General features: G+C 38.8%; 3 protein-coding genes across 3 annotated transcripts; all 3 read right to left on the bottom strand.

Annotated features, from left to right (window-relative positions):
• Nucleotides 1-1,342: 1,342 nt before the first annotated feature.
• Nucleotides 1,343-4,773, bottom strand: LOC128385307 (E3 ubiquitin-protein ligase TRIM35-like). The gene is made up of 7 exons (XM_053344169.1): nucleotides 4,760-4,773; nucleotides 4,117-4,567; nucleotides 3,883-3,978; nucleotides 3,562-3,792; nucleotides 3,444-3,466; nucleotides 3,230-3,348; nucleotides 1,343-3,052 (listed from the first exon to the last, which is right to left on the bottom strand). The coding sequence occupies exons 2-7, from the start codon at nucleotides 4,543-4,545 to the stop codon at nucleotides 2,508-2,510; spliced, it is 1,443 nt and encodes a 480-aa protein (XP_053200144.1). The 5' UTR covers nucleotides 4,546-4,567; nucleotides 4,760-4,773; the 3' UTR covers nucleotides 1,343-2,507.
• Nucleotides 4,774-6,773: 2,000 nt separating this feature from the next.
• LOC128385303 (differentially expressed in FDCP 6-like) lies at nucleotides 6,774-17,581 on the bottom strand. Its single transcript, XM_053344165.1, has 12 exons — nucleotides 17,325-17,581; nucleotides 16,421-16,561; nucleotides 14,712-14,894; nucleotides 13,159-13,389; nucleotides 12,908-13,054; nucleotides 12,436-12,544; nucleotides 10,296-10,516; nucleotides 10,014-10,121; nucleotides 9,575-9,741; nucleotides 9,276-9,465; nucleotides 9,092-9,182; nucleotides 6,774-7,003 (listed from the first exon to the last, which is right to left on the bottom strand). Exons 1-12 carry the CDS (start codon nucleotides 17,418-17,420, stop codon nucleotides 6,792-6,794), a joined length of 1,896 nt encoding a protein of 631 aa, XP_053200140.1. The 5' UTR covers nucleotides 17,421-17,581; the 3' UTR covers nucleotides 6,774-6,791.
• A 4,088-nt stretch (nucleotides 17,582-21,669) lies between these two features.
• Nucleotides 21,670-22,919, bottom strand: LOC128385311 (tetraspanin-7-like). Its single transcript, XM_053344173.1, has one exon. It carries the CDS (start codon nucleotides 22,756-22,758, stop codon nucleotides 21,670-21,672), a length of 1,089 nt encoding a protein of 362 aa, XP_053200148.1. The 5' UTR covers nucleotides 22,759-22,919.
• Between the last annotated feature and the right edge of the window lie 2,521 nt (nucleotides 22,920-25,440).

Below are 25,440 nucleotides of genomic sequence, written 5' to 3'. Positions count from 1 at the left end.
TTATCTTTGACACTCAGGACATCAAAAAAATGCCATGTCACCTCAACCAACCATCTCCAGAAACAATTAAGGTAACATGCAATTCCACAAACTATGAAATTCACTGTCAAGAATCAAAACTAAATGATGTTAGCTTATCTTGAATTACGCTTTAATTATTAATGACTTTGGTGGCTAATGTGTCCACCAAATTAAGTCAAAATTCATTCAAATGCAAGTTCACCGAAGTGAAGTTTACTAGCATGAACTATAAAAAACTACTATTTTTTGCCAACTTGTTGAGTGAAATAAAATTAAAAACTTCTTCTACCTTCTTTCACTTTAAATAAAAACGCATATAAGATATAATTTAGCACATTTGAAGGGTAATTAACGACCTCACATTAAGACAAAAAAAAGAACTTACCGTGTGTTGCTGGGGTCTGTAATTAACCCTAAATCACATTTATTATGGGAAGTCAGATCAGCTTTTACCTGCACCAATCAGCGTTTTGCATTCAGCTGCCTCGCACGGTTAGTCAGTGATAGACAGGTAGTTCAGCCAATCAGCTTTTTTGTTTCGTTTTTTTTTTAAACATAGTTGTTTTATAGCGTATGCCACCTCCCAGTCGGCGACAACGCGTCATTATCATGTCTAAATTTAAATTATATATTAATTATTGTGGGGTCAGGCTCCCCCTACTGTCCATAATGTCCCTCTATTGTGCAATAACTGTATAAACTCTCAAAATTACTGTAAAGAAGAAAGTCTCAGCTTCGTGGCGAAACCAACATTATCTTTCAAAGTTTGGCGGTCATCAAATGTTATTTTTGAGAAAAGGGGTATTAAAAGATAATAATTCATATTCAGCCATTTTTTACAAGGATTAAAACAAATTTATGAAGACTCAAGTCAAAATTAACTGTATTTTTTGGTCTTTTTGGTCATTTACATATGTAGGCTACCTTATACATGCCTTCATACATGTATGTGCATGCACTCCAGGGATTTTGGGCCCCATGAAAAGACATTAGGCCCCACCACCACACACAGGTCACGCTAACCATGTGTAATTTCTGTAACCACACTTCTACCTGTCTTGAAAGTCTTGCAACTCTCTTGTAGTCCAATACTAACTACAATATTTACTGACATTGAGCTATGAATATAACACTGTGTAGACATGCATGTGACATTCTGCATACAAGTAAAGCGTTAGTTTAATCGTAAATGAAATATTCTATTAATGTCTATTAATGATATGTTAATTAAAAAAAAGAACTCATGTTCTAAAGATAAATAAGCAAAATACATTTTTCTTGCAGATATACACAACAATCAACAAAATATTTTAAATTAATATATTTATTTTGAAGCAACCATGGAAAAGTTACATTAAAACCAAAAACTTACACATGAAGACATCTGACTACTTTTAAACTAAAGAAACCCACCACAATATTCCCGGCATTGTTAAGGCAACGTTGACATCCTCATGAAGGGATTCAGAATTTACACATATTCAGCATTTACACTCAACATTTACATTCACAATTTACACACGTTTACACAAATTATGAATAATTTAGTATGACAAATTCTAATAGAAAAATAAAATTAGAGACCCTTTTTTGTGTGTGAAGGGGGGGGAAATGGTGAGAAGTAAGTTTTCATAGATACTAGAAATTAAATAGTGACACATTTACAGCTGATGAGGCCATATCCTGTATTCATGTAGTTTTATCTACTGTCAACGATGAGTGAATATTTACATGTGATGATTTCATATGGAATTAACTTATGTAAACTAAAAATAAGGTGACCAACAATAAACCTCTTACCATATACACACAGTGTTCCCGAATCTTTTATTATAAAGCATCAATTCACTGTTTTTTGTTTGTGTGTTTTTTGTTTTTTTGGCAAAATATCTTTATGACTGTAGATCTGTACTACGGACTGGACTTGCAGTAGGCACACCACTGAGGGAAGACATATTTACAAATGATTTATTTTACAATAATGTAACATTTTAGTAACGTCAGCATTTGCACATAAAGCATATTTAGTGTTGTTTGCCACAGATCAGTTATTAACAAAAATAGAGCTCCATAAAATGATCAATAATAAGAGCTTTACATGCAAATGCAGAATCATTTTTCAAACTATCCAATAATAGTGTTTTTTTCCTTCTGTGATTATCACAAGCATATGGTGTCAAATATTATTAATATTCTGTTACATTCTCTTTAGTATCAATATCTTTAGACAAGACCTTTCAAGGAATTAGTATCTCTTTAAAGTATCAAAGTGCAGGAATCAAGTTAAAGTACAAATAAGGTGATTTATTACTGAAAATCAGGAAAAAAAAAGTAGAAAGATATTTTACTGGGCCCGCAAAGAAAATGCAGAAATTATGCAATTTGATTTTTAGATTCTGAGCACTCAACTCAACATAATTAAATCCCAAACAGTTTTGTAGTAGTAGTAGTTTTGTGCTGAAGAGTTGTGATGTATGAATGTGCTCTCAGCAATTATCAATAGCTTTTATAGAAATTTCCTGTGGTTCAATCTTCAAAGGACACTGCTGACAACCCACCCAGAAATAAGGAAAGACTCTCTCAGTGATGGCATGCTTGAAGGTATAGATGTGTGTGTTGTCTTGCGGGTCGTAGAAAGACACCCTGCCCTTGTCAACGTCCAGCTGCACTCTGATCTTCTTCGGGCTCTTCTTCAAGTTCAGCCTTGTCAACGGTGAGGTCCCTGCAAAGTACATTTTGTGGTAAAAGTACACGGACAGGTAGCCATTCTTCAGCACTGAAGACACCTTCTCCTTCCTCTGGACAGATTCTTTAGCCACGCCGAGCACCCATGCTGTATTTTCTCCCACATTCACTTCCCACGAGTGCTTTCCGGAGGTAAAACCAGGACGGCCCAGAATGGCAGTGTCGGGGTCAAATCTCTCTGGGTTTTCGGGCAGCTTCTGTTTCTCCTCACTGTCACAGATGCTGGTGAGGTCCTCTGACAAGATGAGCCAGGGGGCGGCGGTGTTGGGGTCAAGAGTCACAGGAACTGAAGAAAACACAGTAGATTGTCAGCGGTGTGTAGCAAAATACAGACTGATGTTCATTCAGAATCATAACCTTCCCTCCACCTCAGAAACTCATGAATCTAGTGCAGCTGTAAACCTCTCCATACCTCTCCATACATCCCTTTATGACCTGAACAGTAGGATTCATTTATACTCACTGTATTCGATAATGTCATGCATCTTCCGCCACACGTTGAACGACAGAGAGCCCAGAAATTTGGCCACATCTATGAGTGCTCCTGGAGCCATAACTGGATTTTCAACTGAGCAGTTAGCTCTGCAGATAACAGTAATAAACAGTTTTTAATCTCATGTTACAGCATGAAGAAGAAGGAGAGATAAAAGGTTTATATATAAAGCTTTTTCTTTTACCTTGCTTGTGTGCTCTTGCATCGCTGAAAAAGAAAATAGACTTTAGTAATATGTTTGAAGAAGGACTTGCTAACACACTATACATCCATTTTTACATTTCAAACATTTAAAAACTCACATGAAGCACAGAGATGCCTTCCAAGGCGATCTCCTCCTCTAAAGCTCGTATGGATTCAGACACAGATGCTATATTTCTGGTCATTTCTTCTATTTTCAGCCTCATGGCTTGACTCTTGGCCTCTTCGTCCCTCCTCAGCATCTCCATCCTGGCCTCTTCCTCAGCCTGGAGGAAGTTGTGCAGTTTTTCAAACTCCTCACGGGTCCGCCTCTCCACAAATCGAGCCTGGACCTGAAATAAAAATCTGCATAAGCATGGCTTTGAAATAATCAGCATGGTCTATAAATAGCATGAAAAAAGTGATCAAAAGTAGCTCTGCACCTCAATGTGCACCACAGTGTCCTCATAGTTTTTCTTCATTTTGTCAAAAGCATCCCTTTTCTCCTGTAGAGAGCTGAGTGCAGTCTTTATTTTCTCCTGAGAAGATAATTTGAAAGGCATTTAAATAGAAGCTGAGAAGTGCATAATTCTTTCTCTATCCAAGCCTGCATCAAGGAAAAGTATATCATTATCCCAGCTTTGTTCTACTGAATGTTATCTTGGTGAAATGTTTACCTTCACGTCCATAACAGCCTCACTGACGGGGCAACAATCATGCTGTTTGTGCTTTCTGGAGGTGTGGCAAACCACACAGATGGCCTCTCTGTCTGTCACGCAAAAGAGCTTTAACCTCTCTCCATGAAGAGGGCACATCTCTCCTGGATCACAGTACAGCTCTCCTGCCGTGTCCGTCTCCTCCAGACCCTCACTCTCCTGGATGTAAGACTCACACAGGTTCCTCAGAGTAAGACTGGGTACAGGATCATCCACAGACAGGCTTCTGCACAGAGGGCAGTCTCGGTTGCTTCCCCTTCGACCCCAGTACGACTGCAGACAGGTCGCACAGAAGCTGTGGCTGCACTTGAGGACCACCGGGTCCCTGAAGATGTCGCAGCATATGGGACAGGAGAGGTCCACCTGTGGGAGTGAAAGCCTGCCAGCCATTTTGACCCCAGCACTGTTTCTACTGTGAAAATGAAAGTAGGGCAAAGGTGCAACTGTTCAAACAGTGTGGAAGCTGATTACCCATGATTACTTGCTTTGCTTTCTGCTTACTAAACCATATGAAGACAACTGAATACAAATCAGTGTTTAAAGGCTTTAAAAGCAAATGCATTAACAGTCAGTTTCATATAAGACGAGGTAGAGACACACATACCTGTCAGCCTTAGTCCTCAAGTCCTGTGACAGAGATCCGAGCTTGTTTGTGTGTGCACTTCCTGCTTCCTGTTATGCTGAGTCACTGAAAAGAGGCGGTGTCTCAGAGGCAGACTTTTAACCCTTTACTATACTGTAAGTGTCTGAGCAAGGGAGAAAGTGGAGCAAATGCATCCACGTTATTTATTTAAGGAGAAGCAAAGTGAAGGTTTTGCTACAACATGTATTGTCTGTTTTTTAAAAAAAAACTTATCACACAGTTCCAACAATCATGTGATTATGTTTCAAACAGTATATATCAGTTATATGGTGGATCTCAGTGTCACAACACAACATTTTACAAAATACAACAATATTTTAGGAAGCAAGTTGTGCACTTCAACAATGAACCAGAGCTCTGCCTGCTTTTGGTGACTTTTAATGCCAGTATAAAATATTAAGTATTGCTGTGTGTTAGACTGTAGACTGTCTAAGAGGTTCTTAACTTCATTGTCTTTCAGTAAAAGGAGCTCTGGTAACATTGTATCTTGCACGCATGCTTGTAAAGTCATCAGTGAAAAAAATGAAATTCAGAAATTCATTTAATCTTTTGCATTTTAAATTTCACTTTTTTCATTGTCACTTTACATTTTGAAATGATCATTTTACATTTTAAATTTGCGTTTTCCTTTCATTCATTTTTTATTCTAGGTTGAATTATGGCCTGATTATTCCTTATATTTTAGTACTGTAACAATCCTTTTAATTCTATCTCTTAATTATTAATAATGACCAAAATTATCATTCACAGTTTTGTGTCTACTCAGTGACCCTCTCTACTGATAAGCTGACTTTTCTGAGTGATAACTGTACAGCAGCCTGCGTTGTTTGCCCAGCCCTGCATGTCAGCCCGAGCCACTGAGTATTTGTTCAAAGAAGCCTTTCTATCTCTAAAATGATTTTAATGCAAGTCAATATAAAGCAGAGGTTTTCCCAGTGGGAGGCAGGCCTCTTCAAAATAGCTCCAAATAATATCAGGGGAGGCTCAGTGACTGAAAGTGAAAAATATTACATTAGTTATTATATTAGTCATGTAGAATAGCCTAAATATATGTAATGTAGTAATAGTTGAGAGATACAGGAGTTTTGAGGAATTTCACTGTTTTTTTTTTTTTACAACTTTCCCAGAGTCAGAAACTAATATATGTTTCTTCAGACTGACTTTTTTTTATGTATTAGGTGTAATGTGAAGTATGTGAAACAGCATTATCAGGCAATCTTGGCTCCATTGTTAAGTGTCTGTGAGATCAAATAACATAATCATGATCCCATTGACATCCAGGAATTGAGTGAAACTAAGGAAGTAAACTAAGGGAATGTGAGAGGGGGGGGCTTTTTCCAAGCTTTGTCTGAGGGGAGGCCCACAGTTTCAGACTTTGAAACCCCCTGATCGAAAGTATACAGCATATAAAACTCTACAGATAATGAGACCAAAGACCACAATGACAAAAGTAGATTCATCTACAGCTGCCTGTGGTGGGTGTCGAACATCCACTGACCCGTTACAATCAGACATAATGAACTGGAGAGCGGACTAACAACCTGTGGAAGAGGAGATCAAGAGAAGAAGATGTGATAAATAGAACCTCATACTCTAGAAACTGAATACTAGCACCACCTGCAGGTCTTTAGATGGACCTACAGGCTGGTCTAGAGCAGAGTAGACTGACATGGAAGGTAAGTTAATAAGGGAATCTTTCAGGGAGTTGTTAATGAAGTGTGGAGGAAGAAAATCACAAACATCATGGCATGAAGTCACATTATTAACACATACATTTTATTGTACAAAACTGTAAATCTCAGTTGATTCAAATGTGTTTTCATTCAATCCTGCATTACAACGTGCTTGTCATCACAGGTGTCCATCTTAGTGTGCATCTCAAAATATAAATACAACACAATGCTCATCTTACACAACTCATTGTTGAACTTGTCAATTTGACAATTGCCCCCCCCCCCCCCCCTCCTCTCCCCCCAAACCGTCAACCTGGTGATCATATTTGTCCGTTGGATTTTTCAAGCGATTCATCCGACCCATCTGACAGGTTTGGGGCTTCCACCTGCTCCTCGAGTGTCTCGTTGTTCTCAGGTGTCTCGCTGCTCCGATCGGTTCTTATCTTGAGTTTAGTGATAAACTCGTTACTGGCCAGAGCGCCTTCCTGTTTTGGACACGTGCTTTTTGATGACAGGCGACTTTCCAATCGTTCTACAAAAAAACAACAAAAAAACATTTGAACTTTATATTCACTGATTCATGGGCACAACTTCTTCAAAAAATGGCTGTACTAAATAATCTCCATAAACTGATTATGGTGTTGGTTCACTGTTACTGTCTTAGCTGCATAGTTTAAAAGCTTTATAAATGAAACAGTTGAACTAAATTTGGTGCATAGTTAGAAAGTTTTTTTATACATAGCAAGATTTGACATTATTTATTATCTAGTATTCAGTAACTTCTCATGAACTGATTCACTTACTTGAATTGGAAAAAAATCGCATAACTTAACCCTTACATACTGTTCGATAATTTGAAAATGCACAGAAATGTTGTACTTTTGTATTCATTGATGCTGTTCTGGGTCAAACTTGAACTGTATGTTTTGGCATAGCTTTTAGATTCACCAGAGTGAAGGAAAAATCAAGGACAATTGTGGTTTTAGGGAATCTTGAAACTGTACATGTGTATATTTTTTAAGGGACAGTGGTGACAGAATTCATGGGGGACCTTGACACTGTCACGAGAACCAGCTGTGTTCCCACCATATTTGCCCAGGTTGCCACAGAGACAGGCACCTGAAAGTACCTGAAATGTTGCAAAATAACCACTTTCACCCACCTCATCCACTCAGTGCATGAAGTTCTCACAGGAATTATGTTTACCCCCCCCCCCCCCCTGCCTCACTATGGGGAAATATCAAAATTCTCATGGCTGGAGGGGTCATAGGACTATAAAGGTATCTGAGCTGCCATTTACAGTGACTGAGGTTATGGCAGCAAGACTTAGGCCCTGTTTATTCTGTTAACGTCTCAGGTGATCCGATCACATGTGGACAGCTGAGACACACTACCGCTCACAACTGTCTCTATTATGTGTCTCTGTGCCTGCGTCACTATTGCTAAAAGGTCAAAAGGCTAAGAGCTAAGAGAAATGTATGAAAAACGAATATACATGTACGGGCTATTCCAACAATTCAGATTACTCCATCCACGTACATGTCCATCAGCATTTATACAAGAAAAGGTTTGTGGTCAAATGTGTCCCAGATCACCTCAGCAACTGGTTTGAGTGATCGGATCAGGTCATTGATGACTCGTTCCCCAGTGTGCAGTTTATGATGTTTTAAAGTGTTTGTTTATTGGTTAAATATTAGTTAATGTTAAATTAATAGTTAATATGAATATAATATATCGACTGATGGGTGTTACAGTTATACAATAAACCCCACAGATCCATAAAGCTCTTGTAATGTTCACTTTTAAATAAGATTATTATTATTAGTATTATGTTTCCATGTCTTGGGTAAAATAGGACATGATAATGGGTGATAGTAGGTGTTTTTTCTCCAAAAACGAGTAGTGAAAAACCTAAAAAATACACTCTCTCTTCTCTCTGAAACATTAATCAAGGTTTAATCACATATTATTTACACATCAGACATACAGGCTATTGATGCTTTATAAATATATCTGTGGTTCAAAATTTTATGAGGGGATTCTTCGACAAACATACTGCAAGGATGCAGAATAGGAACAGTATGTAAGGGTTAACATGTCTGTGTTTTGATGCAGATCTGGATCCAGATGCATGTTGAAAAATATTTCATAGTATTGTATTAAAAGCAAATGATGGGATAATGTATCTTTGGCACTCTCTGAATGCTAGTTTCAATATGTGTATAGTGAGTCAACATAGACAAGCACATACTTAACTACTCCTTAACTGTGCTGTTTACTTTTTTTTTAAATAAACATGAATCATTATTTTAAATATTCAAATAGAAAAATGATTATCCCAAATACCTCTAGTGATCATAAACTGGATTCATATTTTTAGTTACTCCAACAACATAATTAAAAAACAAAGCAATGTTTCATGGAAGCACAGAGGATGAATCAAACCAGACTTTAATACTACAACAATGAGCTAAAAGATGCTAAAATGATCCACTTAGCTGTGGGAAACTACAGACTAAAAGTGGTTCTCTCCTTCAAATGAATTAATAAATAAATGTTAAGTCACAATCTTGCCCTTTCAGATCAGACCCAAATAAACAAGACAGAGAGTATACTGCACCTCCAGGACTGATGGGCGTCATCAGGCGGTTCAGCTGGACGTTCCAGTGCCGGACGTGTTGACTTGCATTCCTCAGCTTCTCCTGTACCTCCTGGAGTGAGAAGACCAAACCGTTTTTACATCATATAAAACAAATAGTATAGTACCTCATGCTGCTTGCTCTAATTCACTGCCTCTTTCTCACCTCCAGGCGTCGGTGGCTCCTCTGGCGAGATGCACGCAGATCCTGGAGTTCCTGAGAGGCCGAGTGGAGGGCCGAGGGGGCATCATCATCCTTCATACTGTCATCTGAGGGGTCCTGTGTGGGGCTGAGGCTCTGCTGCTCCTGAAGGAGCTGGAACTGCTTCTTCTTCTCGTCTTCAGCCTGCAGCACCCTAAAGAAGAGAGTAAACTATGAATCTCTTTACAGTTTGGTTTGATTATAGGGTGATATTGTGTGTGTGTGTGTGTGTGTGTGTGTATGACTGTGTGTGTGTGTGTTACCTCTCCAGTTCCTGCCTGACCCTCTCCTCCTCCTGTCGAGCCTGGATCTCCATGTGGAGAGCAGCTTCCAGTTTACTTTGCGTCATCTCCAACTCCTGGATCCTTTTCTTCTGTTGCTCGGCCTCCCGTGCCCTCTCCTGCATCTCAGCCTGCATGCTGTCTCTCAACTGGGAGAATACACACACACACATGCACGCGCACACACACGCACACACACACACACACCAACTGAATGGAAAGAACTTGCCTTTTCCTAAATCACCTTTTCCAGGAATGACATTACTCATTTCCACTAAAAACACTAAAAATCACTGAGGGTTAAGGCTGAATTTTATAATGCCAACATTTTGCCGCTGGAATCAAAGCCAACGGGATGGATTCTTTATCCCATTTCAGGAAACCGTAAATAAATTTTGTCATCTGGCAAACTTTATCGTACCATCTCGGCCTCTCGCAGCTGTCTCTCCAACTCCATCTGCACCTCCCGCTGCTTCTTCCTCTCTTTCTCCTCTTTCTCCCTTCGCTGGGTTTCCAATTCACGTGCTTGCTGCAAGAAGACACAGACACTTTGTATTTACTCTATGTGCAGAGCTGAGACGTGGCAGGAGAGGTAACTACATCTTTAACAGCACAGCAGCATCAGATTGCACAAATATGGTCAATTGTATTTTTAATTTTGGGATGTTTTTTTCCTATGTTGTTGAGTCCCATCCTCTTTTACCTGGATGATGGTTTCTATCTCTTGATCCTGTCTGTCTTTCTCTTTCTCCAACCTTTCCATCTCTTGGATAGCAAATTCATCCGATTGGCTGCTCCGACTGCTGCAGCTGCTCCGGCTGCGCTCCCGTTGGCTGTGTTCCCGTTGGACCCGTCTCTTCAGTTTGAGTTCGTGGTGAAGTGAGGACTTGCCCTCGTTCTGGAGACGGAGGGCTGTCTGGATGCCTGGAAATACAACACACACACAGACACACACATGCAGAGATATTTCAGTACAAGATTGTTTGATTGGATTAAGAATAAAAACCAGATAGATACTGATATGGCCCATTTTTCTTTATTTTTATGAATGAAAGAGAATTATTCCTTGGTGGTTCCATAGTCTCCACCATCCTTAAAATAAAGGGAAATTGCCAATAAAGGATGCTCTATAATATGTTTTCAAGACAGTTATAATGCTGGATGTCTTTGTATGCAAAGTTATCTCTCTAAAGTTATCTCTCTAAAGTTATCTCTATTTAACCATCAAACTGTTATCTGATTGTTGATGCATGCCCAGAAGCAGTGGTTCGTTATGTAGCCTCTCTTGCTAAGGCTGTTGCTACGGTTGCTACATTGGGTGTTCGTGTTGTCGACTCGCATATTTCGGATCATATTCAGGCTTGAACATGCACAGATGTATTTGTGAAGATGACATTTTGAGTAATATAGTGTGCTCATTAGGAGGGGGTCCTTAAAGAGACAGAATCCTAAACTGAGGGGCTGCATAAAGATAAACAGGGAGTTTTTTAAATTGTAAATCATGCAACAGTATTCCAGTATAGAGCCGTAGAATATAAATATAAACCTGGATATATGCATGCTATGTCCCCTATAGGAAAAGGCCTTTCACTTTGATCTAGTGCTAAAACAAGTCAATCAAAAAAAAATCAATCCCCAAAGTTTTGATAATCAATCATTTTTCACATCGGACCCTGGGAAATCGCAAAGGACATTTCTTCTAATGATCAAAAGACAAATCAAAGCAATTATCAACTGCTTCATTTTTACTGAAAATGATCTCACTGGACTAAAGTTACTTGCAGCTCAATTTTGTAAGTAACACAACAAACAGAAGGAAGTGAAAGTGCTTGGTAACCACAAACGTTTTGCTATAAATGGAACAAGTAGTGGTGGTTACCATGATAAAAAAAGATTATAGAAACTTTGCCTTTATCAAGAAATAAAAAAAAACAAAAAAAAAGCCAGGCAGCAGTTAACACACTGATAAGCTGACAAGCTAGAGAGCTTATGTAATTCAATTACAAAATAAATGTAACTGTAATCTGTGACAGTTACTGAGAAAAATGTGTAATTAAATTCCAGTTAGTTATGAAAATGGTGTTAATTACAAAGGGAGTTATATCTGAAGTCAGACCTTTAAGATTTTGCTCAGGAGGGTTTTTTCTTCATTTTTAACATTGAACATGCTGAATACATATATTGCTGTTTTTAATTCTTTGAAAACAGTTTTTAATATTTTGTAAATAAATCATGACATGGGCTTAAATGTGTCACAGTACTAATTAAGTCCATGCCAGACTTTTGAATTTTTTATTAAAAACAACTTTATTTTAAATTCCATCATCTACATGAACTATTGAATACATTTTCAAATGAGAGATAAATGTTGCTTTATAAGAAATGATCTCCCTTATAAATCATGTCAGTATCCATGAAAAACACCTGAACTTAAGATAATAAGATAAATAAGAAAAGTAATCAAATGTATTACTTTGATTAAGTAATTGAAATATTTACATTACTTATTACATTTCTTATAGGGTAACTAGTCATCTGTAACCTATTACATTTCCAAATTAACCTTCAACCCTGTTCACAAGTGATGTGGGAGATGGAAAACACAATGTCCAAAACCAATGATCATGCAACAAAAATGTCACCAAAAAGCACATGACAATTTAACATCCATTGGATTTTTGTTTTGGTGCTTGTAACCCATAAATAAACCATAATATCATAAACAAGAATCGTAAAATTCCTACAAGCACAACACACAAGTGACCACACGCACAAATAAACCAATGCAGTTTAACTTTGTGCCACGTTTACAAGCGTGTTGCTACTTGTACACACCAACGCACCTTGAGTCCACTCGACCTTCTGTCTCTGGTCTGACGCACTCATCTCATAGGTTTTGTTTGGGGTTTTCACACAAAACAAGCAGCGTTTCCCCTCTCTGTCTGGAACAGGCTGAAATAGAAAAAGGAGGAAATCAGATTTAGATAATACAGCACATCTTATATAGTTTAGTTTAGTTTAGTTATAATCTATCATAAATGGAAGAATCAGGGGATTTATGGCACTGTAAAGGGCTTCAATATCTGGCACAACAGCTCATTTCACCACTATGTTCATGATATTTAGTTTTTTAATTGTAAAAACTGTATTTATACATTTATGTCACTTTTTGGTAGTCTTACTTTTTATGTTTTATTATTATGCACCACAACACCAAGGCAAATTTCTTGGCAATAAACCTGTTCCTGATTTCTCACCTTCTCCATACAGTACAAACATAAACATGCAAAACTGAATGAACATTCCCTCACCAACCTCTACGACACAGGTCTTATCCAGCTTGATCTCCCCTTTCTTGTCTTTGAGGTCCTCGCTGATGTAATAAGCTATGGAGGAGGGCTTCAGCACAAACCAGCGCTCAGTCCAGTTCCTGCGTACGTGCCCTTTTTTCCACATGTAGCCCTGCGAACCGGAGATTTAAAGAACAGAGAAACATATGCATGACAAGAAAGCAGCAAACAAGAAAGGCTACAAAAAGGCAGAGAGGTAACAAACTAAAGACTCACACTCTTCAGGACATTTTGGTACATCTCCAGATAGACCTCGTTCAGTGCCAGACTGAAGGCCTCAGGACTGGTGACCCTCAGCAGCCTGCTTGCACCCATGTGCTCCAGGAAGGCCCACACAGACATGCCCTCTTCCCGTGCTACAGCATCCTCGGATATTAAGTCCTCAAAGGGTCTCCCATCCCACTCCTGGTTCATTGCTGTGGAGATTTTCTTGAGTAGATATTCCACCTGAGAGCAGAAAAGATCAAACATTCACAGTGAATATAATCAGAGAGATAAGGGTTTAATTTTCTGATAGCAACAGTATGCTGACATATTGTGTCAGTGTATGTCTCAAACATTTAGCTTTAGAGGGGTAGCTACTGTGCAGATAGGACAAAAGCGGTTTATTTTTGCCTGTGTCTACAGGAAACCAAAAGCATTATGGAGGAAGCACAGGAAGGAAGAGCCTCATTAACTTACTAACTTGCACTTTTTTTTCTACTGTGAAAAAATGTCAAGAGATCTGACTGCTGGGATACAAGAAGGGCTGCAACTACCACATATTTTCATTGATGATTCATTAGCAAATTATTTTCTGAATTTGTAGATTAATAGCTTTGTGAAAATGTCCAGTATAGTTTCCCATAAGCAAAGATCTTCAGTGTGCTCTCATGTATCATAAAGAAAAACATCAAATACTTCACATCTGAGAAATGTTTCTCTTTTTTTGCTTAAAAATGACTACAGTGATTCATCAATTATCACAGTAATTGCAGATTATTTCCTGTCAATCGACTAGACGTTGCAGCTCTAGACACAAGCTTGGTTTATATAGAGCAGTGGTTCCCAGCCAGTCGACGCTCGGGTCCCTTCATGGGTCCACAAGGGAAAAAGCAGAATGGTCGCCAGATGATTTAAGGGATAAGAAAAGGCAAGCTTGTACAAAAGTCCTTTTTTTCCCCCCCGACTACTTTTCTATAGTTGTTTTATACCAAATTCTTATCATTCTTCATGTCTACAATCCCTCGACTGAAAGTTGGGAAGAGGGGAAAAAATTCACTTTTTGTCTGACCTGCATACCAAGGCCAGAGCCTTTGATGTCGGGTTCAGAAGCACACATTGCTTCATTTTATAAGATCATAAGCCAAAAAAGTTGATAAGCACTGATACAAATCATAATATTTAATTCTGGAAATCACCCAACCACAGTGAAAGTGCCTCAAATGCATGTGTTTTATTAAAGCCTTCTGTTCCTGTGCCACTAAAACCTATATCCATCTTTATCTGCCTAGTGAATAATAAGAAAATTAAGTTTTGCACTTATTTCATTATTAATCTCCAAATATGTCCCTTTTGTATTCACGTAGTTGAAAAAATCCATCAAATAAACTATATTGTTGATTCTACCAAGCCAACCCCTAATCAATTAGGTCTCAATGAAATCCTTAAATTCACGTCTCTCTCATCATCATATCACACAATCCTGTTTTAAACATCCAACCATAAAAGAAAATTACAATCCCAAAATGCTACAATGAGACACATCTGCCCACATCTGTCTCTTTTACCTCCTCTTGAATCATCACCAGCGGGTAGCGGTCCTCAGACAGGAGGTTGAATAAACAAAAGAGTTTGAAACAGTCTCTCTCTGAAAGCAGTCCATCCTTTTTTAGCCCCTTGAAGTTCTTTTTCATGGTCATCATCCAGCACAGGTCGTCGAACTTCTCCTTGTCGAACATCCCGTCTTTGACCTGGAAAGCACAAAAACAGTTGCCATGGCTGAAACTTATAAGACTCTGGATTAAAAACTTCATGTGATGTGAACATTTTTAATGTTAGATGTAATGGGTGTGAGGAATCTCTCAACCAATGAGAGTATTTATTTCTCCTAACCCTAACCCCGATTCATGGAAAACTGCTCCACCCAGTGAGGTTTAACTAAAAAAACAGTGAGATTATTTTTGTCTCCGGAGCAGCTCTGCTTCCGAGGAATGCCTCAACTAAAAAATTTTCCAAGTAAGAAAATAATAATAAGGAATTTAAAGGGTAAGGGTGGAGATATTCTTTAGTTTTCTCATTGTTGGAAAAATCCCATGAAAAGACCAAAACCAACTAAACCTAAAGGTGTAAATCTTTAAAAACAAGTCAAAAACATAGAGGTCCACGTTTTAATAAGGCTAAATCATTTCCTCAAACAGCTGGGCACTGTCAGCTTTTAGCAAACATTACACAAACCAGAGGAAATAGCACATTTGTATTTCTATTTTTAGCAGCGGATAAAGACATTTTTCAGCACATTACATCGGGACAGTGTATGTGTGACTCAAAGTAAAACTCATGTGTCTGGTAATGAAGGAACCTTCACCCAGTACAGCAACATGATTCATTGATGTGTTTTTAATCATTTTTGGGACAATAGTGGAGCTCTATACAGTGCAGAGGAAGACGATAGATCAGTGGGATCAATTTATTGTTGGTTTTGTTTGTTAAGAATAAGAAAATACTATAAAATCATCAGTTATTTCCTTTTAATATTGAAGTGCTAATACATCAACAAGCCGGGATAATCATCTGATTTTAGATTATTATAGAAAATTGGTCTCAACATTTTATATTCACCATTATTTTTCAGAAAATGTAACTGTATGTTTTGTGACTTGTGTTGTTTTTTTACTATTATTATTATTGATGCAATATTTATTTTTTACTAATAATTTTATTTAAGGGTTAGGGTGACGAGTAAAGAACAAACAACATGAAACAGACTTTACAATGACCATGTCTCAAAAATCAGAGTTAATAAACTGCAGTGTAATCAAGAATAAAATGTCTCATACAGTCACATAAAATATGACGATGATTTACTGTAAAACTGGTTTAAACAACAGCTTTGATGTTCCAACTTAACGGGAAAAGGGATCAGCAGCCAATTGAGAAGATAAATATGTTACATATTATGTGCAGGTAACAGTTCAAAAGATCATGTTTTACTGTCACATTTGAAATAAAATGTACTGTGTTAAGTAAAATATCCTGATTCAAAATGTATATTATTGCCACTTAAATTAATCTAAATTTAGTATCAACTGATTTATAATTATCCATTTTTTAAAATCTTGTACTGTTTATCTTGTTATGTCAAATATTCATACATTTATATTGAAGTCAAAGTTTGTCAGTGGCCATAAATGTGATGTTTACTGGCATTTTTCTGCAGTACACCTGAAAAGTGCTTCAAGAAACAGAGTAAACACACATAAAGGTCATTTTAAAGTACCTTATCTAGTATATATTTGTTGAGGTAAGGCATGTAGCCATGATTAGACACTGGCCCGTCATCATCGTCCTGGAAATGCTCCTCAAGGGTCACGGGGTCGAGTGGGATGTTCAGCACTGTGTACAAGTGGTGGGAAAGCACCTGAAATATAAACACAGATATAGTTATAGATATACAGAGTGGATGTAGTCACTGTGAATGTGTAAATGTCAGCAGACTGTCCCCTTTCAGTCTGTGCTAGTTTCTTCATACATCCACAAAAACACACAGACACAAGCACAGGCAGCTATTCCTCAGTCACTAAGCATGTCAGGACAGCTTTCTGCTATTTCCTTGGATTCTTCTCACCTATGGGGGGTTCAGACAGGCGTGTAGGAACTGGACGCAAAGCAACAACACAGACAAAAATAACACTTACTAAAGCGAAATAGGGCAAGATAAGATATCTACTTGTGGAAGTCTGTTTGTTTTTTGTTTAAAAAAAAAAAAGATTGACAGTGGTGGCATTGTGTCACTATGTTTCTGGGCCAGAGGGAAAGGTTGGACTTTCAGCCTGAAGCTGAACGTGGGCAGCTTACCTCCAGTCTGATCACGTTATATGTCTGTTGGAGGAGCTTTTAAAGCTTTTTCAAATAATTGGCTTTGAGCTTGTATTTACACTGGTGATGATTGCCCTTCAAATTATGACACAAATTCGCCCATAAACCTCGCATTTCATAACAAATAAAGACCACTATATAATCTGCTGAGGTCTGGTTGGACTTCAGCCAAACGCAGCGTTAAAAGTAAATAGGTTAAATAGGTTAAAGCCACAGTTCGAGGCTGTTTCTGTCCTGTCCAGCGGACGCCCCTCGGATGTCTCAGTTTCCTGCTCTTCAAATTACTCCATACTTTTTCTGCTTACCTTTAACTGCGATTTCGACACTTTCCCGCACTTCTCGACGTCCAGCGATGTGAAAGCGTACCAGATAGACTTGAGGAGTTCGGATTTTAGGTCCATTTTTCTTTTTTTGGGAGACCCCGGCGTGCGCAAAAACAACTACATTTCCAAGCGCAGCGCGGTGGCTTTTACGCAGCGGCGGTGGTGAGAATTGCCAAATAAAATGTGGGGCAGAGCACAGACTGCCGTGCACACTGTAAGGGGACCAAAAGTAGTCAGATGTAGGGCAGACTTAAAGAGGCGGAGAGTAGAGATAAAAACGCGGAGTGCCACACGTTCCTTCACAGTGAATACTTGTCATTTAAGAGATATTATAAAAATGTAAAACACTACCATCACCATCTGGATGAAACTCCACACAAATATAGGTTACTTTATTTTTATTTATTTTTTGTTGTTTTTTGTCATATGCTTTTAACTTTAGAACAAAAATGGACAAAATTAGACATATCCAATATGATACATTTCCAGGGTTTGAGATATTTATCAAAGTTGGTTTCTGGATTCCTGGGCTTGTTGCCAACCAAAATAACCATGACCAAGTACGAGGTATCCGTGTTGTTATCAGATTCAGGAGGCTTGGACAGCCTATAGTGACACACCCATTTATACAGAGAGCCTAAAGCCACGTTTATTTAGCAGCTTCCAAATTCTGATAAGGATGCTATAGTCATTTTAAATATACAAAACCACCTGGTTATTTTTTAGATTATTATGATTATTATTAAAGGTTTCAAACATTCACGATAGAAATGTGAGAACTTATTCTATGACTTTTTGATAGTTCGGGGGGTTTCCAAGGTGAAAATCTAAATATACTGTATAATGTAGAGTTAGTAAACACATGTAAAAGCTTGTAAAACATCAAGTTAATGCCCTTTCCCTTCACTTCTCTTTATCTTTGGTGAGCATTTTTGAGGCCATACAGATCTGACAGAGACTTCCTCTGCCCTACTCTGCAGTTATTTCGTGTCTCTTCTGGTGGCCAGATGTTTTAATGCAGTGCCAGTAATAAATAGTGCACGTTAAAGCAGCCCAAGTGTCCAACCCAAAATAGTTTTCAGAGGTATTGTCAGGAAAAAATGCCCCGTGTGGTTCTCCTGACTTAAAGTGTTGCTTGAATGTCTTTTGTTTGATGAGACTGCTGTTGGGGATGTGGCAACCTCAGGCAAAATAGGTTAAACAAGGACAATGTAATCAGACAGAAATCATCCGCAAGCCTAGAGCATAATGTAGGCTAATCAATACCATAATTAGGTCATGAAAATGGTAGTCATTGTTTAGAGACCACGGTCCATTGCCTATCTGTCTCTGAACATTGATATATGTGGGTTGTAAGGTAAACTGTACTGTGAATGTATGACAATCTGCCTGATATCATGTGATTGCCCAGTTCGACCGCAGGATATGGTTCATGACTTCCCTGCCCTGTGATTGAATCAATGTTGGGTCAGACTGTTGTGTGTCATCACCCAGGCCAGCAGCGTGTCAGTATCTGTGTCTCCTCTCAAGGGCAGATATAATCACCTTTGTCTCAGGTGGTAGAAATTAGATGTCATGCAGTTAGCCATAATTCAGAGTTGCACGGCCAAAGGTCTCAGTTTAAAGATCGATATGACTACAGCGAGCACAGGAGAATTTACCACCTTGGCACATTTTCAGCATGGCCTTTCACATAAAATAAAACCCCAGACCTGTTTCTAAGGTCTTTAAAACGCAGACAACAGCTTCAAATCTGCCACCTATAAAGTTGAGGGATAAATGATCTTCGTATTTTTCAGTGTAAACAGGAAAAACTCACATTAAAACTGAAATTCACAAGATCTTTATTAGACAATATGGGCCTCTAGCATTGCTGCATTGCTATATTGTATGTTGTTTGATTGTGTACATACTACATTACATTGCATAAAGGCTGTTACCATTATACCATAATAGATTCAGGGCAGCAGACCTTTACATTCAAGTCAATATCATAATCTGCAATGAGGGAAAGATTTTTATTGATGTTTATTGTTGACAGATACAGTTTACAGTTTCAGTCATGCTTGTTTGCACTGTAGGTGATTATTAGGATAGATGATATATTACTGTACAGTATGTGGGATATATATATTATACATTACAGTTACAAGAGCAATAAAAATACCCCATATGGAACAGTGAAATGTGTTATAATAAGGAAGGAAACAAGGCGTCTTTGTGAGTAAAGGCTATGTATGATACACATAACAACAATATGAGAATAAAATAATCCTTACATTCTCAATACATAATTAGACACTATTGGTTTATGGAGAAAAAATATTCACAATCACAGTATATTATGGTCATAAAGTTATAAAACAGTTGAACGTGACCACAATAATGATTTCAATGAATATGAAGATAACATCTTTGTTTATTTTCGAATGATGTATGAATTATGTCTACAGTATGTACAAATAGAAATGTACAAATGTGCAGCTACACAAAAAAATATTTCCATTTTTGTATATTCTGGGTGGTAAAGTCATATAATGTCCAGCTCAAATAACAATAGTATGCTAAAGAGTTAAATTAGTATTCTGACATTTTGGAAATACACTTAAAATTAAATTTAAAAAAAAGATGCCACTCATGTCTGAATGCTAACTGAAGCTAGCACCAGCAGCCCATTAATTTAGCTTAGCATAAAAACTAGAAACGGGGAGGAAAGCTAGCTTGGCTCAGTCAAAAGGTAATATATCTGTCTACCAGCACATTTAAAGTTCAATAGTTAACACATTAAACATTGTTTGTTTTATTTTTATATGCATTCAACAATAGTGTATTAGCAAGAATGTGACTCTGCTCTGCTTTGCATCTCTCAATGTGTAAAACTATTTCTTTAAGTTAACTTTAGTTTGATGTTGAAATCTAGTTTAGTCTAGACTTCTCAGTGATTCATGCGTGTAGTGCTGCTCAACATTTGGGTCATGCCAATGCATGTTGAGCATTTTAGAAAGCTAGTCATTCATAAAATGCAGTGATGAATTTAAGATGAATTTGTGCTTTAGGGCATACAAAGCAACACAGTGACACCTGAAAGAAACCATTTTAAAATAGTCTTACCATCTCTTACCAAAACACTCAACACAGTAAACATTATTACAGCTGGTCCAATGTATGAATGGCACAAAATATCACAGACAGTAATAAGTGATCATTAAACTCTTGTCTAAAGCACCATTATAGCCCAGTGTAGTCCATGTGATGCAAAAAAACAACAACTAAATGCCAACATCTGTTGGACACAGCCAGGTTGAATTGTTTGATAAGAAAAACTGCTGGTGAACATTTTTTGTGCATTTTCAGTGTTGAAGTGTACTAAATGAGTTGAAAGAAGAGGGGATTGAATAGTATTTCAACTCTAAATCATAGTTTTTATGCATAATTATGTTTTTATACATTCCATATGTGAAGCATATGAATCCATGCCTTCTTTTTTTTACATTTAAGAAATCAAACATCAGAAAAGCCTCACAGTACTATTATCTAGTGTAATCATTTCAAGACTGTTGCCCAATTTAACCCCATCCCCTTTGACACATTACACTATCACCCCACCCCGTTCCTCTCATTATCACTGAATAAAATAAGTATTTTTTTCAAAATTGTGCAGTAGGCAGAGTCAGGCAAACAGTGAGTTTAATAGAGTTGAAAAGTGAAAGGAGCCGCTGGTCACAGAAGCCTTTTTTTTTTTTTTTTTACAGCTGTAAATGCCCATTTGCATGTTTTCTTTTAATGATACCTTCAATGTTCCTTAATAGAGAAAAGATATATGTTTCCAAGACGATTTAACAACACTATACATTTTTATTGTGACTGTCACTTTTAATGGTTTCATCTTTGTTTCTGAGAAATCATGTATTGATTTGTTTTTTGGCAGTTTGATGGTCGATGGCTCTAATTGCTATGATACCCATGAGCATCATCTGCCAATCAGAGGTGCAAATGACAGCTGGAGCAAATTCAGAATGCTTCATTGTTAAAATCGGGAACAAAACACCATGCCATACTTCATCCACAGTTGACCCAGAAAATAAAAGTGGATTGATTCAAAGTGCTGGAGGTATAATCAGGTTTAGTGTAACCTTTAGCTCACTATTAGTATTGCACACAACAGAACTGAACATCTAAGCCTTTGCAGTGCTTCTAAGACCCCCCAAAAAATCTCCCCCCATTCTGCAACTCTATTATACTCAAAGAGGATTACTTGTTGCAAATCCTAATTATATACAAATTGGTTGATCCGTGGCGTAGCGTGCCTAATTTTTAAAACTGACCATTAATGTGCCACTACACGTCGATGTTGTCTCGGTGCCAGCCTGTTGGCCAGCAGACACGCCAGGGCAATGCCTCCAATCTGGGTGAAGGCCAATCCCAACACAGTGGCAGCAATGTGGAAGACGTTGTCGTTGACCAAGCTGAAAACTTTGCGGAAGCAGCCGTGCGGATGGATTCCTGCAGCAGTCACTCCTTCGCTATCGTCTGACGGCAGAGGTCGGTTCCTGCAGCCCTTGCGCCTCACGCAACAGCTGTCCGGCAGGGATACTGAGGTGCCATTCTCGGTGGTTGGGAAGGTCATATGTTGGATAGCCCAATCCGAAGTGAGCCAGTCGCGCCAACCTTCAGCTCCACAACACTCCAGAGCCCTCTGCAGGCTATCTAAAGCATCGGCACGGCCTTCATCCTCTGTGTAGCCGGCCACCGCTCGCTGTAGGCCGCTACGAAATCCTCCAGCGATGTCTTCGCGATAAAAGAGGCCCGAGAGTCCAGCTGCCAAACCTGCTACAAGTGCAGCAAGTTGAAAGAACCCGTAAGCCCGTAGCACACAAGGCAGGTTTGCAGCCACCCCGAGACAACCCAGGAAGCCCCAGGCGGTGACGGCGGCACCAGTGGACAGTAGGATGATCGGGGCGTTGGGGTAGCGATTGGTGGACAGCATCATGTAGTCAGCCAGAGAAATTTGAGCCCACACTCCCAGTGTGAAGAGGGCCAAGCCGGCTGCCCAGAAGAGGCAGCTGAAAGCCAGGAGACCCAGACGCAGGAGGTGCATGACTCCAACTGGGCGGCAGCAAGGTGGGGCAGCGCCCACAGGTGGAGGTGCAGGGGGCGCCAGGGAGGCCTCTGAGCACACAGACAAAGATAGTCGTTGCTGCTGCTGGTGAAGCTGCTCCTCCTGCTCTTGGTAAGGGGACAGCAGGTAGCCCGGGATTGGTGATGGCCGACGAGGAAGAGCAGGAGGAGTGAGGAGGTCGAGACTCCTTGGAGAGGATAGTCTTCGCACAGCTAGCTGCTCGCGTTCCCAATCCAGAGCTCGTCTGTTGGGGCTCAGCCGAGCTGACAGGGAATCGTAAGGTAGTGCCGAGCTCATGATGCTGGCTCCGGCTTTATCTACTCCTCTCTCTCTATTTTACACACTCTCCCTCTCTCGTCCTTCTTCTATCAGTGCCTTCACTCTCGTCTTCTGCAATACACAATCCCCCTCCCACTTCTTTATGACTGGTTATTAATCCGCCACCAACACCGGCTGGACTGTAAATCACACTGATGGGTGTCGCGTCGTGCTGTTATCTGCATCCGCAGCCCGCTTGTTTCCACCCTATTTATCTGTTAATTTCGGGTGTTCTTTCCACCTGCATGGTCACCATTACTCCGGATTCCTCGGCTTCCACATCCCCACATCTGCTCGCTCGACGCTGCCCCTCGCTCTGGTCACGGCAAGAGGTGATTGCAGTGGGATGGACGAGGAATTCAGCCGTGCACACCCTCTCTCGGTGTGGAGGAGACATCCGTTTGATTCTAACTGTGGTTCCTTTGTAAAATAAATATGGCAGCAAAAAATCCCAAAGTCTAAACAGTGTTATCTTTGTTAAATCTAAACTTTCCACATGTTTAACGCTTATGATTATTAACAAATAAGAAGTAGTACACATTGTTATGTGGATAAGGCAGATTGGTGTGTTGCATATGCAAACATCATATAAATAAAACTTAAAAGTCTTGAAGCAACCTTTTTCATTACTTCAGAAGGACATGCAAACACAAACTTTTTAAAACATAAAGTCACCTCCTCATGTAGGTCATCTAAAACCTGAGCACTGCCTACTTACTAACAAAAATGTGAAAGTCCCTGAAAGGTAAAGCATGAAAAAAAAACAAAAAAAACAACCTAACCCTATTGTACCATTTCCTTTTTTAAGAGTCTAGTACATTTAGTAATTAGCAAAGTCTTAATTGCAATGAGGCAGTGTGGGCAACAAAGTCAATGGATTTTGATGATGTTGATCATCTCATTTAAACTACTAATAACACTTTTCATCAATATGTGGACATGTGGCTTTTAATGTTTTTTTTTGGTATTTTGCCTTCAATTGGGGGTTTATATGGTGTTTCTGTTAATATGCCTGTTAAGTTTATTGTTAAAGTACTATGTATTTGAGCCAAATCTCCCTTTACAGTTTTAGTTACAGTGGTCCTACTGTCTTCAGCAACTTAGTATTGCACATTCATGAAATTCAGATTTTTGGTCAAAATGGTCAAAACAGAAACTCACATATGCTGACTTTTAGGCTGAGTCAGGTTTGACTGATCCTTCCTCCCTTCCCAATGGACCAACTTGAAATAGCTTTCGTTAGATCCTCCCTGCCTGATAGACGTCATGTCTGTTAAACGTTGTGTCCCTTTATGGATTGTAAGTCAGGCTTTTCACAAAAAATAGCCAGATAACCAGAAACCCCCATGACATCAGCGTGACATCATCAGAGTTATTTTCTGCCTTTCGAAAGCTCCTGCAAAAGCAACCAAGGACTTTACAAAACTGTTCTCATAGCTTCAGTTATAATGTAATGGGGTCTAATTTATATGTATTCACCAGTTTGTTTCACATTATCCTAAAATAGTTTCAAAATTAATCTATAAATATTCATTTTTTACACAGTAGTCATTTTTATTTGTACTATAGTTGTGTGAAAAAACATTTAGAAACGTATAGCTGCTAAAAATAGCTAATCATCGTCAAACCACAAAAACCTCCCCCATTTAGACTGCACTGTAATTGCCCTTTGTTGCTCCCCCAGTTAAATGACGCAGCTATCTTTATCCTGGTGATTCCTGCTTGGCATCGGCAATTCCCACCCATCAACCCCCCAGTCCAATAATGGCTAATAAAAACCTCTCGGTTAATTAAGCACGTGCAAATGCCTCTTTTTAATAAGACAACCGTAACAGTGACATGATGACAGAAAGGGGAACACCCAAATAGATCGGCCCGGGGAAGAGGAAAGGGTGTGCAGACGTGCAATGTACAAACTCGTTACATCCTGTGAAATTCTGTTTGTGTTAGAAGAAAATAACTTTACAACTAAGCAATTTTTCCTGGATTGAAAATAAAAATAAAAATAAAAATGTAAAATAACTTTCCACAATGACTCATGTTTTGCATTTGCCATGTAACAACCGGCATATTTTATCACCTTGTTCTCTCTAGTGTATGAGAAATTCAACAGTGAGCAGGATTTAGACAGAGGGATTTTACCACAGACAGCTGGATGCCTGTAGAGGAAATGAGGTTATGTTTATGATGTTTATAATTAATCTTTGCTTTATAACCATCAGCTCTGTGAGCCATTCACTTTTATGTGCATGCTGGACAGGAATGAAGGAAATACATCACCTGACACACACACACACACACACACACACACACACTCACACACACACAGGTTGATATTTTAAAGGCACCTCCACTGCAGCTTTTTGAAAATACAGCTGTGCTGAACAGAAGTATAAGAAGTAATGCCTTTGTTGCTGGTTTTGGTTGCAGAAATGTCCTTTTGAGAGCAAAAACTACAGTATGGTAGAGCAGAGTGGATAAAATAACAGGATCATGTGTTTCCCAAAATCGATGACCTCTTCCAATGAACTAATGTGTAAGATTTAGGGGGAACTGACGTTAGGAATTCTTGTGCTTTCTTTTCCTTAAAAATGACTCCCTTTATATCTGCAGCACAGGTAAATAAAGAGAGCTGGAAACAGCCTTGGAGGTGTGCCTCAT

This window comes from Scomber japonicus, chromosome 23, assembly GCF_027409825.1.
Source record: "Scomber japonicus isolate fScoJap1 chromosome 23, fScoJap1.pri, whole genome shotgun sequence".
Classification (NCBI taxonomy): domain Eukaryota; kingdom Metazoa; phylum Chordata; class Actinopteri; order Scombriformes; family Scombridae; genus Scomber; species Scomber japonicus.
The sequence above is the reverse complement of the archived record's forward strand: the minus strand, read 5'-3'. Positions and strand labels throughout refer to the sequence as shown.

Excerpts from the sequence above, each read along its gene's own strand:
- LOC128385307 (XM_053344169.1), bottom strand. The coding sequence starts at position 4,545 with ATGGCTGGCAGGCTTTCACTCCCACAGGTGGACCTCTCCTGTCCCATA. Across the intron at positions 3,979-4,116 it reads AGGCTGTTATGGACGTGAAG|GAGAAAATAAAGACTGCACT; the intron begins GTAAACATTTCA and ends TTATCTTCTCAG. Across the intron at positions 3,467-3,561 it reads AAGGCATCTCTGTGCTTCAT|CGATGCAAGAGCACACAAGC; the intron begins GTGAGTTTTTAA and ends TTTCTTTTTCAG.
- LOC128385311 (XM_053344173.1), bottom strand. The coding sequence starts at position 22,758 with ATGAGCTCGGCACTACCTTACGATTCCCTGTCAGCTCGGCTGAGCCCC.
- LOC128385303 (XM_053344165.1), bottom strand. The coding sequence starts at position 17,420 with ATGGACCTAAAATCCGAACTCCTCAAGTCTATCTGGTACGCTTTCACA. Across the intron at positions 13,390-14,711 it reads TGGTGATGATTCAAGAGGAG|GTGGAATATCTACTCAAGAA; the intron begins GTAAAAGAGACA and ends TTCTGCTCTCAG. Across the intron at positions 10,517-12,435 it reads GAAGGTCGAGTGGACTCAAG|GCATCCAGACAGCCCTCCGT; the intron begins GTGCGTTGGTGT and ends TTGTATTTCCAG.